Source organism: Chlamydotis macqueenii, chromosome 22 (genome assembly GCF_036417535.1).
Source record: "Chlamydotis macqueenii isolate bChlMac1 chromosome 22, bChlMac1.mat, whole genome shotgun sequence".
NCBI classification, from domain to species: domain Eukaryota; kingdom Metazoa; phylum Chordata; class Aves; order Otidiformes; family Otididae; genus Chlamydotis; species Chlamydotis macqueenii.
In genome coordinates this window covers 1615906-1637441 of record NC_141577.1, presented here as the reverse complement: position 1 = coordinate 1637441, position 21536 = coordinate 1615906, and the positions used below count along the sequence as shown (strand labels likewise).

General features: G+C 52.1%; 2 protein-coding genes across 2 annotated transcripts; one reads left to right on the top strand and one right to left on the bottom strand.

Annotated features, from left to right (window-relative positions):
• The first annotated feature begins 1469 nt into the window (after nt 1-1469).
• MARCKSL1 (MARCKS like 1) lies at nt 1470-3492 on the top strand. Its single transcript, XM_086765046.1, has 2 exons — nt 1470-1630; nt 2097-3492. Exons 1-2 carry the CDS (start codon nt 1535-1537, stop codon nt 2700-2702), a joined length of 702 nt encoding a protein of 233 aa, XP_086621172.1. The 5' UTR covers nt 1470-1534; the 3' UTR covers nt 2703-3492.
• Nucleotides 3493-5538: 2046 nt separating this feature from the next.
• Nucleotides 5539-21398, bottom strand: HDAC1 (histone deacetylase 1). The gene is made up of 14 exons (XM_086765131.1): nt 21133-21398; nt 17182-17294; nt 16624-16741; nt 13539-13613; nt 12224-12362; nt 11461-11602; nt 10187-10279; nt 9768-9876; nt 9501-9641; nt 8911-9019; nt 8675-8805; nt 7763-7909; nt 7593-7641; nt 5539-7233 (listed from the first exon to the last, which is right to left on the bottom strand). The coding sequence occupies exons 1-14, from the start codon at nt 21179-21181 to the stop codon at nt 7206-7208; spliced, it is 1443 nt and encodes a 480-aa protein (XP_086621257.1). The 5' UTR covers nt 21182-21398; the 3' UTR covers nt 5539-7205.
• Nucleotides 21399-21536: the final 138 nt, after the last annotated feature.

Sequence of the window (21536 nt, the reverse complement as noted above, 5' to 3'; positions counted from 1 at the left end):
TGGCACGGACACTGCCCGACAGCGGATGGCTGCTAGGGCAGAGGGAAGGGCTTGACGGCTGTGGCTCTGCTGGGTTTTGCTCCCCAGCAGGTGATGGCTGGGGACACCGGCTTGGAGCTTGCGCTCTGGGATGAGTGGTGGAAGACAGCGCGTTTTTACCGACCGGTTTAATGGATTCGCTCGGACCTTGGGCTGTTCCCAAAGCACACAGCCTCGCCACGCTCTGAAAAGCGCGTGCTGTTAAACCGGGCGCCTCCTCCCCGGCTCCCACACAGCCCTGACGGCCGCTCGGACGACTCTGCATCCCGCAGCCGGCCGACGGCGCAGCGGCCGGACCAGCAGCCGTTCAAAGGCTTTATCAACTGGCAACCAAAAGTCAATAAGGAAGATGCCGCCTGTTTTAATTAACAGAGAAATTTCGCTCCAACGGGGGTGAGATGATGCTGCCGGGGGGAGGAGGGAGGACGAAGACAAAACATGACCTTGTTGGCGAAGCGCACACAGCGGCACATTGTTTTCCCTTCGGAGATGCTGGCCTTGATCCTGCACCGGCTCTGCGGCGCAGCTGGGTGCTGGCGGGGGGGCTGGGGGTCCCGTGGTGGCTCTGGAACAGGTTTGGTAGGAGCGGGGCACAGGGTGCCTGGAAGGTGTCGGGGCTCAGGGCGTGGAAGCTTGGGAGCATGGCCCCGGAAATGCCGGTGGCTTGGACAGGCACAAAAGGGTCTCGGTTTTGGCAGCCTGCGGTGAAACCAGCTGTGCCTGGGTGCCGGGGGAGCCCCTGGGAGCGAGTCCCCCACGGCTCTGCTCTTCGGCAAGGCTGCGGCCGGTGACCCCGGCAGCGCCGGGAAGCTGCAGGCCCACTGCCAGCGTTAGCATCCACTTTGGTTTAGTCTCATTTTCTTTTCTCCTGCGCTCTCCCTTTCCGGGAAAGCAGAGTTGAGGAAGACCCAGAGGGGAAAAATCTACTGGTCTGCGTGCTGGGGAGCAGAGTGAGGCGGGGAGCCGGGGGCTGACCCCCTGTCCCCCTCAGCAGGACCCTGGGGGGTGATGGGGCTGGGGTGAGCGGTACCTGGGGACGGCGGTGCTGGGGTGAGCGGTACCATGGGACCCTCCCAGGGGCGATGGAGCTGGGGTGAGCAGCACCCCACGGGTGATGGGGCTGGGGGCTGAGGCACCCCACGGGTGATTTGGCTGGGGGGATAGAGGCACCCCAGGGGTGACGGGGACGGGGTGAGCAGCACCCCAGGGGTGTCGGGGCTGCGGGAAGCGACACCCCCATACCCTTCCCCGCATCCCGGCCTCGCCCCGCCCGGGGCTGCCCCGGCCACCGGGGAGGGGTGGAGGGGGGAGTGGGCACGGCTCCATCGCCGTCCCCCGCCCCAGGGGCGGGCTCGGCGGCGTCCCGCCCCCCACCCACCCACCCCCCCCCGCGCCTTATTACCGGGGCGGCGGGGGGCTCTGCCCACTCCCTCTCGGCGCCGCTCGCCAGCGGAGCGCAGCCGGCGCGGCCGGGCCCGCCTCGACGTGTGGCACCATGGGCAGCCAGGGCTCCAAGGCGGCCAAGGCGGAGGGCAGCGCCCCGCCGACCGGCCACGCCGCCGCCGCTGAGCCCGCCAAGGCCAACGGGCAGGTCGGTACCGGGGGGGAACCGGGGCGGGGAGGGCAGACAAAGGCGGCGGGGAAGGGGCGGCGGCCCCGGGGATGAGGGGTGGGGGGGCAGGGCAGACGGGGCCCCTCCTGCTCGGCGAGGCACCCAGCGATGCGGCACCGCCCGCGCCGCGCCCCGGGCTCTCCCGGTACCGGCTGGGGGCCCCGTCCGCCGCCTCGCCCCGGTACGGGGCGCGGAGCGCGGGCGCCGCCCGGTGGCAGCGCACGGACCGATCGCCTCGCCCCCCCTCCATCCCCCCGCCAATTCCCGATCCACTTCCCCCCAGCCCCCCATTCCCAGTGCAGCCCTCCCTTCCCCGTTACATCCTTCCCGGTGCCCCCCGCCCCAGCTGGGTGCGGGGTTTTGGGGCGGGGGGGGGGTGCTGGATGTCGAGTCCCGGCTGTGCCTAACGCTGTGCTCCCTTTCCCCCCCTCCCCAAATCCCGCAGGAGAACGGCCATGTGCGGCTCAACGGGGACATGACGCCCAAGGCGGGCGGGGAAGCGGCGAACGGGAGCGGGAGCGGCTCGGCCGAGCCCCTCGAGGGGAGCAAGGGCGAGGCGGGCGGCGGGGACGCCATCGAGCCCGCTCCCCCCGCCGAAGGAGGGGACGCGAAACCCGAAGGCGCCGCGGCCCCCAAGGACACCCCCAAGAAGAAGAAGAAGTTCTCGTTTAAGAAATCGTTCAAGCTGAGCGGGATCTCGTTTAGGAAGAACAAGAAAGAAGCCGGGGACTCCTCCGGGTCCTCCCCCACGGAGGAGCGAGGCGAGGCGGAGGCCAAGGGCGAGGAGAACCCCGCTCGCTCGGGCAGCGGGACGCAGCCGTCGGCTCCCCCCGAGGAGGGGGCAGCGCAGGAGCAGGGTGGCCCCGGGGAGAGCGGCCCCGCTGCGGGCGGGCAGCAGGGAGCCGAGGGTGCCGAAGCGGGGGGAAGCAAGGAGGAAGAGGAGAAGCAGCAGGCAGGGGAAAACCGTGGGGGTACGGCCAAACCAGAGGAGCCCTCAAAACCCGCGGGGGCTGAGCCTACAAAAGCCCCGGCGGAGCAGAAGGAAGAGTAGAGCCCGCTCAGCGGCGTCCCGAATTAAGACTCTTGCGCCGTCCCCTCCGCCCCGGTGACACCACGGACTCGCTGCCTGGCCCACACACCCCCCGGCCCCCCCCAGAACTGACAGCGCTTCCTAAAACCAACACCCCCCTCGAGTTATTCCTTTCCCCTCCCCTGGTTAGAAAGCTGGTTTGGATTCCCACCACCATCACCGCTTGGAGTAGTTTTACCGGAATCCTTTAAAACTGTGGAGGAAGACTATCCTGGACTTAACTGGAATGTACAGTTTGTGAGACCCCGGACCCGACACCCGCCTGGGGTCTCTGCTGGCCTCCTGACTGTCCCCGCTCTCCTCCCGGCAGCCTCCGAAGCCCAGCAAGCCAGTGACTGTTTGATGGATTCTTTTTTTTTTTTTTCCTTTTTTTTTTTTTTTTTTCCTTCTGAGTTTACATTCCTGGTTCTGACTTCATTTAAAGTATTTTGTGCTTTTTATAGAAATCAATGGTTTAAAAGCTAATCTGGTTAGTTTTTTTTTTTTTATAATGTCTTACTGTTGGCTTAAAACCATAAAGCTTGTAAGTCCGCTGTGTTTAATTCTGCTTCTAAGGGATAACTTCTAGGGTGTGGGGTGGAGGGAGGGGGCCTGCCAGCTGTATAATGTGAAGCAACCTTGTTTTCTCTGTAAATAATTTTTTAATGGCCAAAACACTTGAATTGCAATTTTCTAACTTCTGGAAAAAAAAAAAAAAAAGCTGTATGGGCTTTCTTGTAACATTTGAAAGGAATAAATGGTGACCCCTTTATGGGTGAGCTCGAGTCCTTCTTGTCCTGGATGCCAGCCGCAGGCCGGGGAAGAGAGCGGGTGCTTCTTTCGGCCGGCAGCTGCTGCGTTTGGTCACCCCAGCTTGGCTCTGCTCGCGGTTAATTGACTGGCAGCAGATGCAGAGCCCCGGCCACAAAGGCCTGTCTCACCCCAGCCCCTTGTCGCTGCCTTAGCATCGCTGTTCAGCTGGCTGCTCCGTGTCTGTTTGCTGTGGGACCTAACCCATTTTTTTCCTAGTTGAGAGAGGAAAGGAGGGGGGGGAAAAAAGGTCTTTTCTCATAAGGAGGGGCCCAGGAGGGCTACTGGGTGAAATTCCCATTTTTAAGCTTGGTTTCTTTCATTTCAAGGGATTCTTTTTAGTAGTTGTAGGAGAGGATTGGCTCCTCGTTCCTGAGGAGACATGCCAGAGCCCAGAACTGTGCGCTGGGAGCAAAGATGCTTCCAGCAAGAATGTGAAGGCACAATGGGTGCCGCTATCGTTTCTCCTGGGACCTGCACAGGGTTGGAGATGTTTTTTTTCCCCCCGAGATGGGACGTGCAGCAGAAGGAAGGAGCACTGCCCCTCTCCAGCAGCTCAGGGTTTGAAGGCGGCCGCCTCCCCAGCTTGGGCTGCTGCAGCAGTGCACAGCCCCTCCATTTAATGGCCTGCTCCTAATTCCCCTCTAATTACCTGGCCCTGCTGTTTTGGCCGGCAAAGATGGAGAAAAGCGAGGACCATTGTTTGCCCAGCTGACAGCACCGGGCCAGGGGCAGGGACCCTCACTGCTGTCCTGTGGCCCATGAGGTAGGTGGAAATGGCCAAAACGCTTCGTTTTATGCAGCACATCCTTCGTATGAGCAGTGGGAAGCTAAAGCAAGTGACTTGCTTCCAAATGCAGCAGGGTGTTAATCCCTATTCATTTGGGGGGGGGAAATTAAAAAAAAAAATAACACACCAAACTGGTATTTTAAATGTAGGTGGTGAGGTCTGCAAATTATTTCTAAGGTTGCTGGCGGTCTGTCGCACCAGACACAGCTGCAGTGTGCCCCAGCCGGGCTGCGGGGCCGAGCGCATCTGCCAGGAGCTGCCGTGCAGCATCGCGGCAGCCATTTTAAGAAACACCGGGAGGCAGACGGGCTGCAGTTGCACGCTGGCATGCGTGCTCTGGCAGGGGGTAACTTGAATTGTACAGTTGTTTTTTGGTCAAGGAGGAGAGGCTTTTCATTGTCTGCTCTGGTGAAAAGGGTAGCTAAGCCTCCTGGGGTATTATTTCAGCAATGAGAGTCACGTGTGCCGTGCAAAGCTTTTTCTTAGCTGCATAAACAGCAGATCTGAGCCTTTTGTGTCCATTTCAGGTGCGATCACCACTCAGTTGCAGAATTAACCTGCTCCTAATTGGAGTATGGAAATTTTTTCACTGGAATACCAGATAAAAACCACTTAAGTTCACCCAAAAGATAATCCCTTCCCTTGACTTATTATGCCTTTTCTAGATGAGTATTGCTTTCAGAGCATCAGCTGCACAAAGTACTGCGCCTCCAACCAAACCGCAAACCCCGTCAGCATCAGCAATGCCGCTGGACGAGAACCCAGCTGTAATTTAGGAGAGAGAGAAGAACTGCCCCGCTGACCCTTAGTAGAAGAGCTGTGAGCAAACAACACCCGTGGTATTTCAGCTTACCTTTTCTGGAGAGAGAAAGGTCATGGGGAGAATTTCAAGGCTATTTTATAAAACACAGAGCGGGGAAAAGAACAAACATCCCCAAAAGAAACTCAAGCAAATCTTTCACATGCAGCAGAGCACGTTCCCAATGCAGTGGTTCGGTGGATGGATTTGAAATCACCTCTAGCCCTCTTCGTGAAAGAGGGGAGACAGTAATCGTGCCTCGCCTCACCTTATTACAGCTGTCATTTTGTGTTGCTGGGACCTACCTTACATCACGATCATGACCAAGCTCCTGCACCCTTTTCCAGCTATCGCTCTGGCTTCCCACTGTAACTGAGTGTTTCCTCTCACCAGAAAGCAGTACAAACACACACCAACCATAGAAATGTACCAGTTTTATTACAAAGATTCTCAAAATTCAAAATAAAAGCATCTTTAAAAAACCACAATATATTTCCCCCCCCAGACACAAAGATACACTGATCTCTCTTGCTTCACATACAAACACTGAAGAGCGGGAGTGACATACCACTCGGATCCAAAGAGACTAAAAAATTCACGGTGGAAAAGGGGAAAAAAAGTATTTAAAAAAATAAAACATTTAAAAAATAACCTGTGTTGTGTTAGCAGCATTATTAGAGTTGAAACCATCAGCAGCGCTCCGCGGGAGGTACAGATCCTCTTAGGGCCAGAGGAATCCCCCTGAGAAAGGAGAGCAGCGAGTCAAAACTGCCTGCAAAACTTCTGCAAAGCATTTCACCAAGAGCTCATCTCATGATCAGCTGTACAGAACGAGACGCAAAAGAGAGGCCAGTTCTGGTTACAAAGGACTTCTGGGTGTGAGATAATGCGTGGGAGTAGGAAGAGGAGTAGTAATAAAAATGTACAGAGCCCCATCTGCTGTTCCCTTACAAAGATAACAGCTCTGAGGGCTGATAAAAAGGTTCGCCGTATTTACTGGCCTTGAGAGCAAGAGAGGGGAAAGGTTCATTTTGAAAACGTTGGTACTTCACTTCAGAGAAGTTTTTCAGCAAGCGACACACATCAACAAGAGGTTTCAGCCAGGCTGTGTTGGGTCTGGCCTTTGGGCGAGCTGGGAATTTCTGCAGTGCTTTCAGCCCAGGACACAGCTCGGTACTGGGAAAGCACATTACGGGACGGTAGCCAAGGGCAGAACGGGCAGGAAAAGCAACGCAGGCGGCCAAACAGGCAGTAACTCGCTCCCTCCTCCAATGAGGGGCACAGGTATAGAAAAAAAAAAAAGGTATAAAAATGTCATCCCTTCTCCTACTCGAGATGCATAATGCTGCCACGCTAACCGGATCTGCAAGATCTTGGAAAATGTAAACCAGCACGTTAGGGTGATTTTCATTCTGCATTTTCTAGATCTGCACCTGCAGGGCTCTTGGGCTGATTCACTAAAGCGCTTTTCAGATTGCTTTTAAGCTGCTTCATCTCTTTCCACAAGTTTGCTGCAGGGAGGTAGCCAACTCTATTCAAGAACTGCACTATTTGACCCTGAGAAGCGGCACCAGCTTGCAGTTACTTGCCATGGTGGAATCAAACTGAAGACCAAAGGAACAGTCAGTCTCTCACAGGCTTCATTTGGGAAACTCATATTCTCCCACCAAAACAAAAAAAAAAAAAAGAAAGAAAAAAAAAAATTCATGGCCATCTTTCCACCTGAAATGCAGACACTACTTCTACTTAAATTATTCTTTTCCAAGGGTGGTTATTTCAGAGGAGAGAGTAAAGAAAGGAAGCGATGTTTTTAAAGACACGCTAAGGAGGCAGTGGAAGGCAAGAGTGAAACTTCCCAGTCACCAAATCTGGGCAGTGCAGGTCTGTCTACTCCGCAGAATCCTCCCTATCTGCTCCCAGCGGAGTGCAGCAAGGAATAATTTACAGTTCTCAAGTCATTTATATATTTATATAGAAATATATACAGAAACATATATAAAATATAAATCCTGTGGAATGAGAGGCAATCAGAAAAGCTAACCTACGACAACTACGCACTGACAGGGACTGTCCGGCTGCAGCCATCTTAGGTGGATTTCGTCTCTTCCTTCACCCTGTGGAAGCAAGCAGTGAAGAATTTGGTTCAAACAAGCCACTCGGGCCAGAGTTGCAATCTTAAAAACGCTGCTTATATGGCCCATCTGCACCTAAAACACGTAACGTGTTACTGGATGAAGGCACAGTACTTTTAAACCCTTCTCACCGGGGGCTCTGCTCTCACAGTGCTTTATCAGGTGTGCTGTCCTACACGTGCAAACTTCTTCCCGTTAAGAGCCTGCAGCAAAGCCACCCAAACCACCACGTCCCTCCTCCAACCCCTCAAGTTGTGCAACACCCCACTGGGGGCACGGGTAGATGCACAAGGAAGAGCAGGCACAGCCATTTAACGGCCATGCCAGGAGACAGGGCTCACCCTTTGGGTTCTGCTTTCTCCTCTTTTGCTTTTTCCTCTTCTTTCTCATCTAGGGGAAGAAAAAAAAAAAAAAAAAAAAAAAAAGACACACCATAGTGCAGTAGAAAAGTACACGCCAGGCAAATTTCCAAAGAGCTGGGAGGGCTTCTAATCCTAGCGTTCACGCTTACCTTTCTTCTCCTCTTCCTCCTTTTCCTCCTCTGTTTTCACACGCTTAGCTTTCTTAAAGTTGGCAACATTTTTGCGCCCTCCTTCCCCTTCATCTTCCGAGTCAGAGAATTCTTCATCACAGGATATTCTCTTATCAGAATTGCGGACTGAGTGCGAAGAGGACAAAAGGTTGTTTCAGCAGATTGAGAAGTCAGGAGACACCAAGCACTGATTTCTCAAAGTACAGCTACACACTGGGATGAACTACCGAGCCCACATGAGTCAGAATTGGGCACTGTCAAAGACACTTTGACACTTTATCTTTCTACCTCCCGTATCTTCTAACTCACCGCTCCTAACTGCTCATGCCGGAGATCCAAGATCACATGTACGCCTTGGATTCGGCACGGTGCGGTGTCTAGACTTGACAGCGTAAGCAGGTTAACCAGCCTCACACCGAGCAATCTGTCTGCCGGATCTAAAGGCCATCAGCCAATCTGGATCTGAACTAGCGTTTTCACAGCCGAAGACGACTTCTGGGATGAAACCTGCCAGTCTCCCAGAAAGTATTCTGTCACAGCACCTACATCACAGGAAGTATTTGCATTCTCACATTAGAGCCCAGGTTCTCCCATTATGGAAATCATCTGGCAGAAGTGCCATTTCCCCAGGGGAAACCAATCAGCTCGCAGTGCTTAGCATCACTGCTTTATCCTACACAATCAATCAGAAAGGCGGGAACAGACTGCAACGGAAGGACTCCAGAACGGTGATATATCTAAACCGTATCTCTTCCGCTCTTTATTAAGGTAACCCAGTTCAGAGCTGCACGCGTCTCCAGCTAACTGGTTCTCCTCAGCTGTGCACCCACGGGCTCTCAACAGTACGTTTCCCAGCCGGGCAACGCAACTACGCCAGAGACAAGCACGTACTTGAAATACGTTTCTCAGGATCTTCTTCCTCTTCATCTCCACTGTCTTCCTGAACAGCATCCTCAGGAATTGGCTGCATCTGGACCCCAGGGGCATGAGGCAGCATGCGTAGATTCTCAAAGAGACGTTGCCTAGAGCCAGCCAGGAAAGGAACACCTCCGTCAGCAGGGTGCCACCCACGGCTGCGAAGCCCCCGGTAGAAGGTGTCAGTCTCACGGAGAGAAGCAAACACTTACTTGATCTTCTCAAGATACTCATTGGTATTCTGATTAGTCATGTTCGAGGGACTGATGTGGAGCTTGAAGTCTGGTCCGAAGTACTCAAAATAGTCATTATATGGAAGTTCTGCAGGGAAGTTAAAAAGGAACAGACACCAAATTACCACTGGACTGGTGACAGAATACTAGAAACACATCGTACTTCTACAGGAAAGCGCAGCTTCATCTACCTAGGCACAGGAGCCAATGCTCTCCTAGCCCAAATTCAGATCAAAGCAGACAACTTAGCAACAGTGCAATCAAAGCTGACTTGGCAGTCATGCACTATCAGTGCACACACAGGTTCTCAGTAGAAGGTCATGTCATTTCAGTAAGATGATGAGGCTGCTGGGTACCTTTTGCTGGAGGGGAGAGCTACAGAACTAGAATGCAACAAGAACAGCAACTGCAAATCAGGGCACCCAAAAGCTCTTCCGCAGTAATAATCAAGAGCTAATGAAACACCTCAGGGTTGCTACCTCTCCCACAGCAACATAATTTCCTTGAGCTCTGTTTCTAGAGTGCCATTGTCCCTTCGTCTGGCTTCAAAGGCTCCAGGGGAGAATTACCATTGGGAATTTCAGTGTCCAAAGCCACAGCAGTCTCATAGGTCCAGCATCTAGCCACGTTGCGGATCGTATAGCCGCCTCCTCCCAGCATCAGCATAGGCAAATTAAAACTTTTTACAAACTCCACACACTTGGCATGACCTGCAGCAAAAGCAGTGGGGGGGAAAAGGTCATAGCCTCACGGCATAAGAAAGAACAGACTTTTCAATGAAATAATAATTTTATCAGTTATGCCAGTTCAACAGAGGCACTGCACGGTACTCTTACCTTTGATGGTCAGATTAAAACAACCCAGCCTGTCCCCTGACAGAGAATCTGACCCGCACTGCAGGACAACTGCGCTAGGCTGGAACGTCTCCATCACTTTAGATATCACCTAAACAAGAAACCCGTTGTTAGGCACTCTCCACAGGACAGTGTCACAGCAGCACAGTAATGCCCATGTCAGCAAGGGACAGGAAGACATCTCCAGTGTTCCCACAGCTGCTGACTGCCCTGTACTGGGAACACTGAGGCTCTCACAAAGAGAAGCTTACTGACGACAGGCTGCAATTGTTAGGGAGGAATATAGCCCCTGAAGAATCTTATCACAGAGGACTGAATCTCCCCAAAGAATGGCTCCATGAGCCACCCTGTGACAAAGCACGATCCACAAAGAATCACTCAGCAAAGATGTCTTCACTTACCGGCTTGAATATTGCCTCATAGGACTCATCGTCAATCCCGTCCCGGAGGGGATAGTTGACAGCATAGTACTTTCCTTTGCCCGCGCCGATATCCTAGCGGAGTGAAAGGCAGGGGAGATCCCCAGTCACCAGAGAACCAGGCATAAGTTGTGCCCCAAATTAGGAAGGGAAGTCTGGGATTCCATCAGTGCAATCCAAATGTAAGCCTAGGCTCTCGCGGACAAACACCGTCCCAGCAGAAGGCAAGAGTCAGCCGACCCCAACAGCAGCTTACGTGGCGTAAGTGGGTGCATTTGGCTCTCCGTGCTCAGAGAAATCTACTACTGACACCACTTTCACGTTGCTGTGAGCACACAGGCTCTCATTTCACTGGCAAAAGCCACTGTCTTCCCCGGCAATGAAACTGGCAGCCAAAATTCTACTGCCAAACCTGTGCACTGCAGAGATGCACAACCCAAAATACCAGTTTGGGCTGACTGTGCAGTCTAGTAACGGGATGGATCTATTTTTACTTTAAAAGAATATATATATTTTAATATTTCCATTATCTCTCTCATACCCAAGTGTTTTATTAAAAAAAAAATTATTATTTCATTTATGCCGCACAGGGCTGCAGCAGGAAAGAATGCTGCAGCTGCACACAAGCTTACATCACCAGCACCAAACTCTGGGCAGGGCTGAAAAAATACAACTCACAAGTGGGAGACAAGAGAATTTAGATCAGAAAAATGTAATTCCGCTAAAAAGCACATCAAAAAAAGGTAAAGGACCTTTCACCCCTGAGAACAGCATTCTGGCAACGTCAGAAGTCACAAAGTGAGCCACACCTGTATCTAACCGGAGAGCGCCACAGTTAACACCACGACTCATTAACGTGCAGAACTGACTCACAGGAGGAAATGCCAACAAGATAAACCAGCGCACACAGAAGTACTCCCTCATCAACTTTCACCCAAAAGCTTGTGCGACCAAGCTCGGATTGCAAGTAGCTACAGACGACCAACAAGCCATGCTCAGAATCACTTTCCCAAGTAGAATCCCACCAGAAGGCTGCTAAGAGTCTGATATCGAAGCCTTGGTTTTATTACTGCACAGGCCATGATGACAGCAAGAAAGCACGGGCCAGCTGCCTCACCGCTGCCCTCAGACAAAGGATGCCACTTTGAGAGCAGGAAAACCCAGGAGAGCAGTGATTTTAGTTAAATTAGTATGACCGCAAACAGATGGAAGAGACCAAATTTCAGGGTAATTTTCTGCTAAGCCTTCGTTCTCACCCGTAGGTCCCCGGTTCCTGGGAAGTATTCTCCGTACTTGTGAAAGGACACGGTCATGACACGGTCTGTGGTGTAAAAGGCTTCCTCCACGCCATCTCCGTGGTGAATATCAATGTCAATATACAGCACTCTCTGGTGATACCTGCGATCAGAAAGGAGTAAAAACACTGCATTCCTTCAGAGCAGAAACTGCCTTCACCAGCAGAGCAAACGGGAGAAGGAGAGGGAACTTGGTGCTAATCCCCAGGCGGCACGGCTACCAGGCAGCTCTCTCCAGAGCACACACGCAAAAGAGCTGCAGAGAACAAACATCTGCCTTGGTCAGCAGTGGAACAGAACCGCAGAGGAAAATAAAGTAGCTTTTGCCACTGCAACTGTTCTTCGAAGGCAGACTCAGCTCGGTGTATTCAGATTCAGCTAACAGACTGTGCTTTTTATGTCCAAGCCTCCCACTGAGGCTTCCCTTGAGCCTAAAGCTGTCACATATTAGGGCTGTGCCCCCTTTTCCAGGGTGGGTGGTAGAAAGAAGGGTCTAGCAGCACTGGCACAATGCTCCAAGCCTTCTGCCTGCTGCAGTGCCACTGTTAGACAAACCTCTTTGGGACAGAGGGTACCGCATCCCAAAATACAGCTGATTAAGCCTTCCTGGGAAAATACAGCTAAAAAAAGCAACAAGGAGAGAAGACTGGGAAGAAAGCGCTAAGGACTCAGAGGAAACGCAGCAGAATGGACAAATAAAAGGGGTAAATGGTACTGCCCTTACTTTAGGAGCTCCAAGATAGCTAAGACGATATCGTTGACGTAACAGAAGCCAGAAGCCTCTGACTTCTTAGCGTGGTGAAGGCCTCCTGCCCAATTCACAGCAATATCTGTCTGTTGCTTGTTCAGCTTCACAGCACTGGCTGTTGGGAGAAGAATTACAAGATGTCAGCGCGAGAGCAAAGGCTCTGTGATGGAGACCGAGAGATAAAGCCCTGGTCCTGCTGCTTGTGCGTGCGTTTGGGTACTTTACAAAGCACCAGCCCAGGGGTTTAACACTGGATGTCTCAACAAACTAACCAAAGGCAAGGGAGGAGAACTGCAGGCTGTTTTGCCTGCACGCACTTTTCACAGCTTCCCACTTCTGCCTCAGAGCAGGAAAGCTGCACAAACAAGTTCACAGCACTCTAGCTGGGGTCACAGCTGAAGGCTCTCCAGGTTTCTCAGTGCCCCGAACAGAAGATTTTAATGAAGGGTTTTATCCAATATATATTTAGGTCATTCACTGAATATGCACTTCGGCAAAGGAAGTTCTCTTCCCCAGCCCCTTCATCAACTTTCTGCAAATTCTGCAAGCCTCCCAGGATCAAAACAAGTGATATATTCTGTGGAACCTACAGCCGCGGGATCAGAGAGCACAGAGCTACTTCAAAAAATGCTGCAGTCGGTACTTGTGTGTACTGCTGAACTACGTTATGGGAAACAAAGACTTTGAGATGTCATTGTGGCAGCCGCAGCCACAAAGCCTTAACACCTATGCACAGGAACACGAGTTCTGCAACACCAGTCTTTCTGCAGCAAAGTGTCTGAAAATAGTGAAAGCATTTGAAACGTTCCAGTTTCCAGGGAGCTTACCGAAACCTTTCAGGTTCTGTTTTGCCTCCTGTCCAGAGACAGTGGCTTTTTGTTAAAAACAACAGATAAAGTAAACCCTTTTCTTTCCTTTCCAGGTTACGCCTGCCCACAGCAAGGTTTTTACAACTTTTTTTTTTTTTTCTGTGAAGCTCATGTTGATTTTTTTATTAAACCCCTGTTGCTGCTGCAGTTTTGTTTTAACTCTTGCTGGCAATGCTGTTACACCAATTAGAGTCCTTCGCATATTCAGTGAAGATATGCTTAACAAACGTAGAGGGATCTGTCAATATGCAAGGCTTGAACTCTCACACGGGAAGAAATCTGGATCTAATTATGAAGGAAATCAGAAATAGGTTCACAGGGCTTCCCCACCACCACCTACAACAATTTGTTTCCTGGACAGAGCTACGTTACATACATCTGCTTAAGAGAAAAAGAAAAGAACATATGACTTGTGAACTCACCGACTGAGCCTCCAGCAGAGAGCTGACAGAACTCAAACAGCCCATCAAACACAGGGCAGTCTTCCCCAACATTAACTTGAAAGGAATACAAAAGAGTTAGTCAGACAAAGCGACAAACAAATGCCAAAGCTTATACCACCACTCTCATTTTAAAAGCTAACCAGATAAGCGATCAGAAGTTTTAAACCACAAAATACCACACGAAAACAATGAAACACTAACGTAATCAACCCGAGAACTGCCTGATGAGGTAAAAAGGTTGTTGCTGTAGGGAAGAAGCTGCTGACTTGTAGGAAAACGGGAAAGCAGGTCCCAGGAGCTGGCATGCCATCTACCGGCGTGCACTACGAGGGATCCAGAAACCAGTCCCTCGTGTTGGAAAATGAGTGGGCGGAGAGGAAATGCTATCAGTAAGAGCTTTGTGATACCGATACTCCTCCTTAGCAGCATGCCGGCACATTTACAGTATTCTGCTCTGCTCCAGCAGCACTTGCTGGTCACCACGGGCAGGCAGGCTGTGCAAAAAGGGGGCCAGCACCCTTCGCTACCCCACACGGGCCACGCTGCAGCCCTGCTGCCCCGGCACCACGCCTTCTGCGGGGAATAACGCTGTTTTGGACTACAGAGCTGACACTCAGCTCCGGTACACAACCCCACAGCGAGCGGGAAAGGGTTTTGCTCCTGTTTCCTGCTGTATTGCTGAAAAGGAGTTGAGAAAGCAAACAGTGCCAGCGCTGCAGGAGCAAGCGGGGAGATGGTGGAGAGTGGTGTGTACTGGACGAGAAGTTTACACCCACATCTGTTCCGTTACACTTTGTGCATTCCTTTTTTCTTCACATTGGACAGTCGGTTTTTACGTTCTCAGCAGTACTGTAGTTTTGGCCTGGATAAATTTCTACTGTAAATAGTTTCATTATTAAAAATAAACACAGTAACAACAAGACTTGTATTGAATCTAGATTTTGCAAGATTTGCTTTTACAACCAACCAACCAACCTGTGTTTTCGAAACAACATCTGTAGAACGTTTACTTCTGTGCTTACCGAGAAAGGCACAAACAGCACAGCTCTCGCAGCACTAGAAACTTGCCAGTGCACAGTTTCCACAAAGACTGTGTGATAAGGGAGTCTGAATGGTCCCAGCTAAGGACAGGGATCTCTGAAAAGGACAATACCCATCCAGAGACCCAGAAGGAAGCAACTGTTCCCGCTTTCCAATTGTTTCAGCAGAGCATGGCAGCTAGCAGAGTCTGAATAATTAACTCAAAGAGGTGGTTGGAAGCTTTCCCTGTTAAGTGAGGAGAATGTAAGTCATCAATTTCTGTATGCTGCCCATTACAACAAATTAAACTTCTTGCACTTTATGTAACAGAGTAATCTTCCCAAGTCCTCAGGCAAGCAACACGGCACTAGCTACACGAAGTGAGAGACTGTTCATTACCTGCACTGCCCCTCAGAACTTTGTGGACAGTACTGAGAGTATTCCAGGGCATCCCGCTGCTCTAACTGGCAAAGACAGGGGCTGCTATGTAAACAGAAGCCAGCTGGGCTTTTTCCCACCAGGAGATTGAAAGCAGCCAGGACTGCTCAGGAGGGATGTTAGTAACAGGGGTCAATCACTTGACTGCAGCTCTGGCGGAAGGTGAGAGGCACAGATGCTCGTTCATCACTGCAGCAGGCAGGTGAGGAGCTTCGTATCTGGGATATTGCAACCAGAGAGCGCCCAGCACTGGGGGTCGAACCATCTTTACAGAAAACAGAGCAGCTACCCCGCCCTCAAAGGGAAAGCTGAAGCACCAAGCAGGCTAAAGAGACCCGCCACTGCGCCTGGGAGCGGTGTCCTTGTCTCCTGTATCCCTAATCTCTGCTCTGAGCCTCCTGTGCTAGTTCTCTAGCTGCGCGGAGGCTACTATTCTGCAGGTCTTGTTGAAAAAAAGCTCTGTCCTCTGCATGTTTAAGATTAATTTTCATATTTTGCCTCCTTTGGGTAAAAACAGTTCTGTGGAAGTACAGCACAGAAAACGTTGACTACCAGAGAGAGCAGAGTGGGCGTTTAAGAGCCGTAGCTGCTTCAGGGGTAAACAGTTCAGTTTGTGTAAATATGTACTTTGGTGTACTAAGGCATACCATCTCCTGTAGGAAGCCTTTCAACGTACATTACTCATGAACCGCGTCACCCACTCCTCGCACATGCTTGCGCCTCGACACCCGTCCCCTTCAGCCCACACCAGATTTCCAAGCGCCGCACCTTCAGACTTGAGACTCGTTATTTCTTCTGAATTGGAGACTACACTTACTGCACATAAATGAACCCCGTGGGCTAACAACTTCTCTTCTGCTCTCAAGGACTGCAGCGTGCAAGACCAAAATACTATTTAAATGAACCTTGAGCCTTTCCCACTACTTGCTAGAAACCTAGCTCGCTGTAGTCATTGCCAAAGAACACCAGCTCAGAGCTGCAGAGAGACCAAAAAAAAAGGTTTCTGTAACATTAAAGTCACCACTGAAGAGCCCTTCCATGGATTGGAGAGGTTGGAACAAGAGATGGGCTCACAAAATACACCATTCCAACACAAAGCGGACAGGTGTCAGTGCTCAGCTCAACCCTCTCCCACTTCTAAACGGCATTCTCCTGAAAATTCTTCAGAGGTACTGCAGATTTTGGACACAATGGATGAGTTGGGGTTTTGTTTGTTTGTTTGTTTTAAATTACACAACCCTTTCCCACCCCAATACCTCTGGTTAAGGATAAGCAATAACACCAAACACACACAGCTCATAAACGGAGCAGTTCAGCCATCTCTTGGTCAGAAAGGCAATTTAGAAGAGTTTCCATCAAAACACAAGACCAAAAAAAAGGCAGCCAGGTCAAAGGGTTTTCCTCAGTTCTTTTGGCACACTGGCTTAAGAGAGGGACCCATTTTTTAAATGTTTGATTTACCAGAAAAATAAAAAAAAAACCCGTCAGGAGAAAGACAGTTTCCCATGGTTCTTCCTACTTTTTTTTTTTTTTTAATCACAAACCTCTAAAGGTGGCCTAGGATTCCCAGAACCATGGGAACTACAGCGCTACGCGCATAGCTTACATCTTTGCATCTGCTTGCTGTACTCAGACATGTTATCTGGGCGAATAGATCTCAGAAATTTTATGTAGTCGTCACTGTGGTACTTGGTCATTTCTTCTGCGTTTGCCTTGTGAGGGCGCTGCAAAGACAAAAAGAGCAAGGCTTGTTTTGAAACATATCTGTCCCCCAGATTCCCATTTCCAATCTCAGATTTGCTCCCAGGACCAGCCAAAAAAACTCAAAAGAGCAGCCTTAAACAAGAGAAACTTATTTTCAGAGGCAAGAATGCCATTACCAGAGACCGGAATGTATTACATGTCTAGAAAAAGAAAATATTCAAGTTACAGGGAGAAAAGCAGTTTTCTGGTCTCCAAAGCTTATCTGAAGCAAAGAACATCTCACTAGAAGCAATCAGAAGAAAGCAGAAATACATCACCACAACTGTTGGGTTTTGGGTTTTTTTTTTTTCCTTTTCTCTTTGGCTCACCACTTATGAGTCTGAAGCATCAAAATTAAAACCTGACACATAAACAAAGATCTTTCACATCTCTTTCTCTTCACGACCAGCCCTCCACTTACATATATCTCCATCTTCCTGTAGAGGCCATAGTTCAGCAGCAGGTTGTGGGTCATCCGGATCCTGTGGGGTTTCATCGGATGCCCTTGGCCATAGTAGTAGTTTCCAACGTCACCTGGGAGCAGAAAGGATTTTGTTACAGCAGGGAAAACCATGAATCCTTTCAAACAGAATCACAGCCAAGCCACGGGAGCCATCAGTTCATCTGGAGGGAGCTCCAGCTTTCTCGGGCAGGAGGAGCTCTGGGCACCACAGCTGCGTGTCCTCACTCAGCACACGGCAGTCTCCCACGTCCTCCCCAGCCGGTTCAGATCTGCTGTGCCACCTCACACGTACAGGGCTCCCGGGTTTCGCGGAGAAACGAAACAGCGCTCTGAGCAGAAACCCGCACATCAAGTGGCACGCAAGTTTAATCCCAGCTCAGACAGTGACTCATCAGACAGAGCACGTAGCCTCTGTGCCTCAGTTTCTTATTTTCCTAACAGAGATGAGATGGAAAGCAGCTAATTCTGCCAATAAGCAAACACCAACTCAAATAATTTTCACTCTTCATTATTGCTTGAACTCCTTCAGAAGAATCCCAGCCCCTACCAAGCACACGCCCAGGCAGATGCACCTGACACGCTGTCCCCCGGGCACCGGCGTTAACGGAGTTCGCTTCCTGCGAATACACTCCACCAGTCATCACCCCACGCGGATTTTCTCCAGCCTAGCAAAAGCTGAGCTCACACTGCGCTCTCTCACAGCAGGGGTTTATTTCCCCCTTCCTCTCCCAGGGTAGTTTCATGAAACTTAACAGAAATCTCACTTTCAGATTGCTGCTGCCTGCCCGATTTGGCTGCGAGAGGCACAGGCTCAAACGTTACCAAGAGCAGGAAACAGCCAGATGCAGCAGCTCTGTCGCACAAGCCTCATTTTCCTGGGAAACCAGGCTAAGTTATTCAGGCAGCTGTACAACTTCCGATCAGTTTAGGAAGCAGGAGACCCAATCCGGTCTGGCTGGTGACTCAGTTGGGAGTATTAATATTTCATCACCAATCTGAACATTCAGGAGAAACTGCTGCTTCCTCGCAGCACACAGCTATAGCTTCTCCTCCTGTGGACACGGCCCTGTTTTCAGCTAAAGCAGGTGCAAACGGTGCAAATCCCACGCCCAAACAACTCTGCTGCTGGAGTTTTATCTGTCCGTGGCACAACGGCGAAACGGGGTGTTCTTTGTGCACAGGTGTTTTTCTGGGTACAAAATCAGGTTAAAACAAGCTTTGTGGAACTAAGTGAGAGATCCTGTCTAGAGAACAAAGCACAAAACTACAAGAAGCTTTGAAAAACCATCATCATCTTCACTTGAGGCTGTCAGTGAAACGCCCTGGGCGAACCCCGACTTCCAGAGCCCGTTACGTTCGCTCTGCTAAACGCATCCCACCAGGAGCCCTACAGGGCAGCAGACGAGCTTGTCTGCCCGGGGCCGTCAGCGCGGATTACGAGCGTGCGAACTTAGCAGAGAGCTCTTCCTGTCTGCTAGGGTGAAGCAAGCCCCTGCGCGGGGAGCTAATAAAGGAGAAGTCACTGTTCGAGTTCAAACTCGCGCACGCGCCCTCAGCACCCCTCAGGATTTCCAGGAAGGACCCTGACCACATCAAATTACCTTTTCCCCATCCTCTCCATCCCACCTAGACCCTTCCCTGCAGCCCAGGTTCCTTCTCCAGCACCGGACGTCCTCCTGCCATCTGAAATGTACAGCTCAAGGAAGAGAGTCACACATCATCTGAAACAGCGCTCGGGGACCTCCCTTTGGGGAATTACCACACCGGGCTGCTCTCCTCTAACCTCCTTGCTGGGAAAATAAACGACCCTAACAAACTGGCCACCTACAACTGCAGATTATGCCTTCCCCAACAATAAAAGCACACCTTCACTCTAGGACACGCCGTGGATGTTTGCCAGCCGCTCGTAAAAGAGCTGGGGAAACAAGGCGCTGAAACCTCACCACAGAGTAAATCGGCGAGGGCAGCTACAGACGAGAGCGCGTAACGCTAATTCATGAAGTTACCGTGCAATAAAGGCTACAGGGATAGCAACTCTGCTTATCATTTTCAAACAAAACTACTGGTTATTTCCTATTTAAGACATCACTATGTGCCTTTGAACATGATATCCTGTTCAAAAGCTGACAAGCTTCTTTGCAAACACATTAAATTCCAAGGACAGGGATAAGTTTGGACACAGAGACCACGTTTTCCCAACAGCCGGGCTGCGTGTCCGTGTATGGCATCCTGGCGCTTCCTGCATGCACTCTTTAAGTTTAAACTTGGCATTTTAGGGCCCCCGGGCTCCATCGTCCCCTTGTACATTTTGCTCTGACGGGTGTTGCACAGAGATCAGTTGTGCGAAGCTGGGCTCAGTTTGGCTGCGCTCAGAGCTCTAATTCAGACTCCTCCTTGCCCTGCCCTCCCGGAGACACTGGCTGAGTCAGAAACTCCGCAGGACTGTCATTACAGGTTGCAAACCTACCACTTAGATTTACTTTTATAGAGAAATAAAAGCCCTCACTATATGCCTGGCACATACAGCAATTTAAAAGAGCCCGTTTTACTGCCTGAACACTGAGCACATCCACTTACCAGGAAAAAGTAGTGAGAAGTAGTTTTTATTTGATTTCACAGACTAAAACCCACGACGAACCGGAGAATTGCACAATACCTTTCACAAAGGGTGATCACGGACTCTACTACAAACAAGCTCACCCATCACCGAGGCGCGGAGTGGCCCCTCCAAAGCGGAGGCAGCTGTGAACGTGCCGAGGCGACGTGACTGCGATTTTTCCCACTGACTACGGGGTAGAAGCAGGGAAGCCGCACAAGACACCCAGGCTTGGGGTTTGGCCAGCTCTAACACCCTGTTACTTCGCTACCCAAGCGCGATGATCGCATAGCCCCAAAGCGGCACTTCCCCAGCCTCATAAAAGGAGATTTTTCAAAGCCAGTCTACAGCTCAGCCAAGTTCAGAGCCAGAACTAAACATTGCTCCCAGACACAGGAACTCCCTGCAAACAACCACGCAGTCGGTCCAGCTCCCAGCACCCTCACATTTGTCCTCTGCTTGACAGCAACGCCGCTGACCCAGACGGGACTTCAGGAGTGCCTCTTCCTCTGAACGTGGCTTGGAGAGACTTCGTCTCCCCGCAAGCCGTCCTGCCCCCCAGCACCTCCCTGAGCGCTCCCCCTCCTCCCAGAAACCTTCTTCAGCACCTAAGCACGGCTCCCAAAAACTCTCTTGGCCTCGTGCCCCTCTCTCCCCATCCCGGACCGTTCCCAGCCTTCCCCCACCTCCAAAGTCCCGAGATCTCCATTCCTCCTTGCCCTGTCCTACCCCCACCTCCCCCAGTACCACTCCCCCATCTGTACCCCGCTCTCCCTCCAGCGCTCCCCCACCCCCGCTGCACTCCCCGCACAGCCCTGCGCCCACCCACACCCCGACCCCCGTGCCCCATTGCTCCCTGCCCCCCCCCGCAGCCCCCAGCCCCCTCCTGTCCCCCAGAGCCCCCAGTATCCACCCCCTCAGCGCAGCCCCCCGCCCCTCAGGACCCCCCCCCACCCCTCCCGGCGCCCCCAGGGCAGCCCCCAGCCCCTCCACGTTTCCCAGTGACCCCTCACCACCACCCCGAGCCCCTTCCTCAGCGCAGCCCCCACCCCCCCATGCCCTCCAGTGACCCCCCCAGCCAACCCCTCCCCCCCGATCCCCGCTGACCCCCCCCAGCGCAGCCCCCATTCCCCCCCCCAGCGCCTCCCATTCCCCTCCACAACCCCCGCGCCCTCCCCCACCCCCAGCACCGCCTCGTCTCCCCTCCCCCCACCCCCCGTGCCCCCTCAGGGCCCCCCCGCCCCGGGATCTCCGCCTCCCCCCGGCACAGCGATCCCCGTGGCCGCCCCCGCCGGTGCCCCGCAGCCCCTCACCGTCGTAGTAGTAGCAGACTTTCCGCTTGGTCCCCTGCGTCAGCGCCATTTTCCTGCCTCCCCACAGCGACAGACCCTACCGCCGCGCCGCGCAACCGAACCCAGCCCGCCCCGGGGCCCGGACCCCGGCGCCCCACTTGCCCCGCCCCCTCGCGGCCCTCGGCCTATCGGGGAGGGGATTCTCCGCCCCCTCCCGTCCACCAACCAATAGGAAATCGCAGCGGCGAGAGAGAGCGGGCGCGGGGGAGCTAGCAGGCTAGGCGGAGCGGCGGGGCGCCTGGGTTGTACCACTGCCGCGGGGGCGGGCCGTACCATCGCTGGGGGAGGGGGTAAAGGGGGAGAGGGTCCAGGTGGACGGGGCGGAACCATTCGCGGGGGGTAGGGGGGGAAAACCCCAGGTGGGG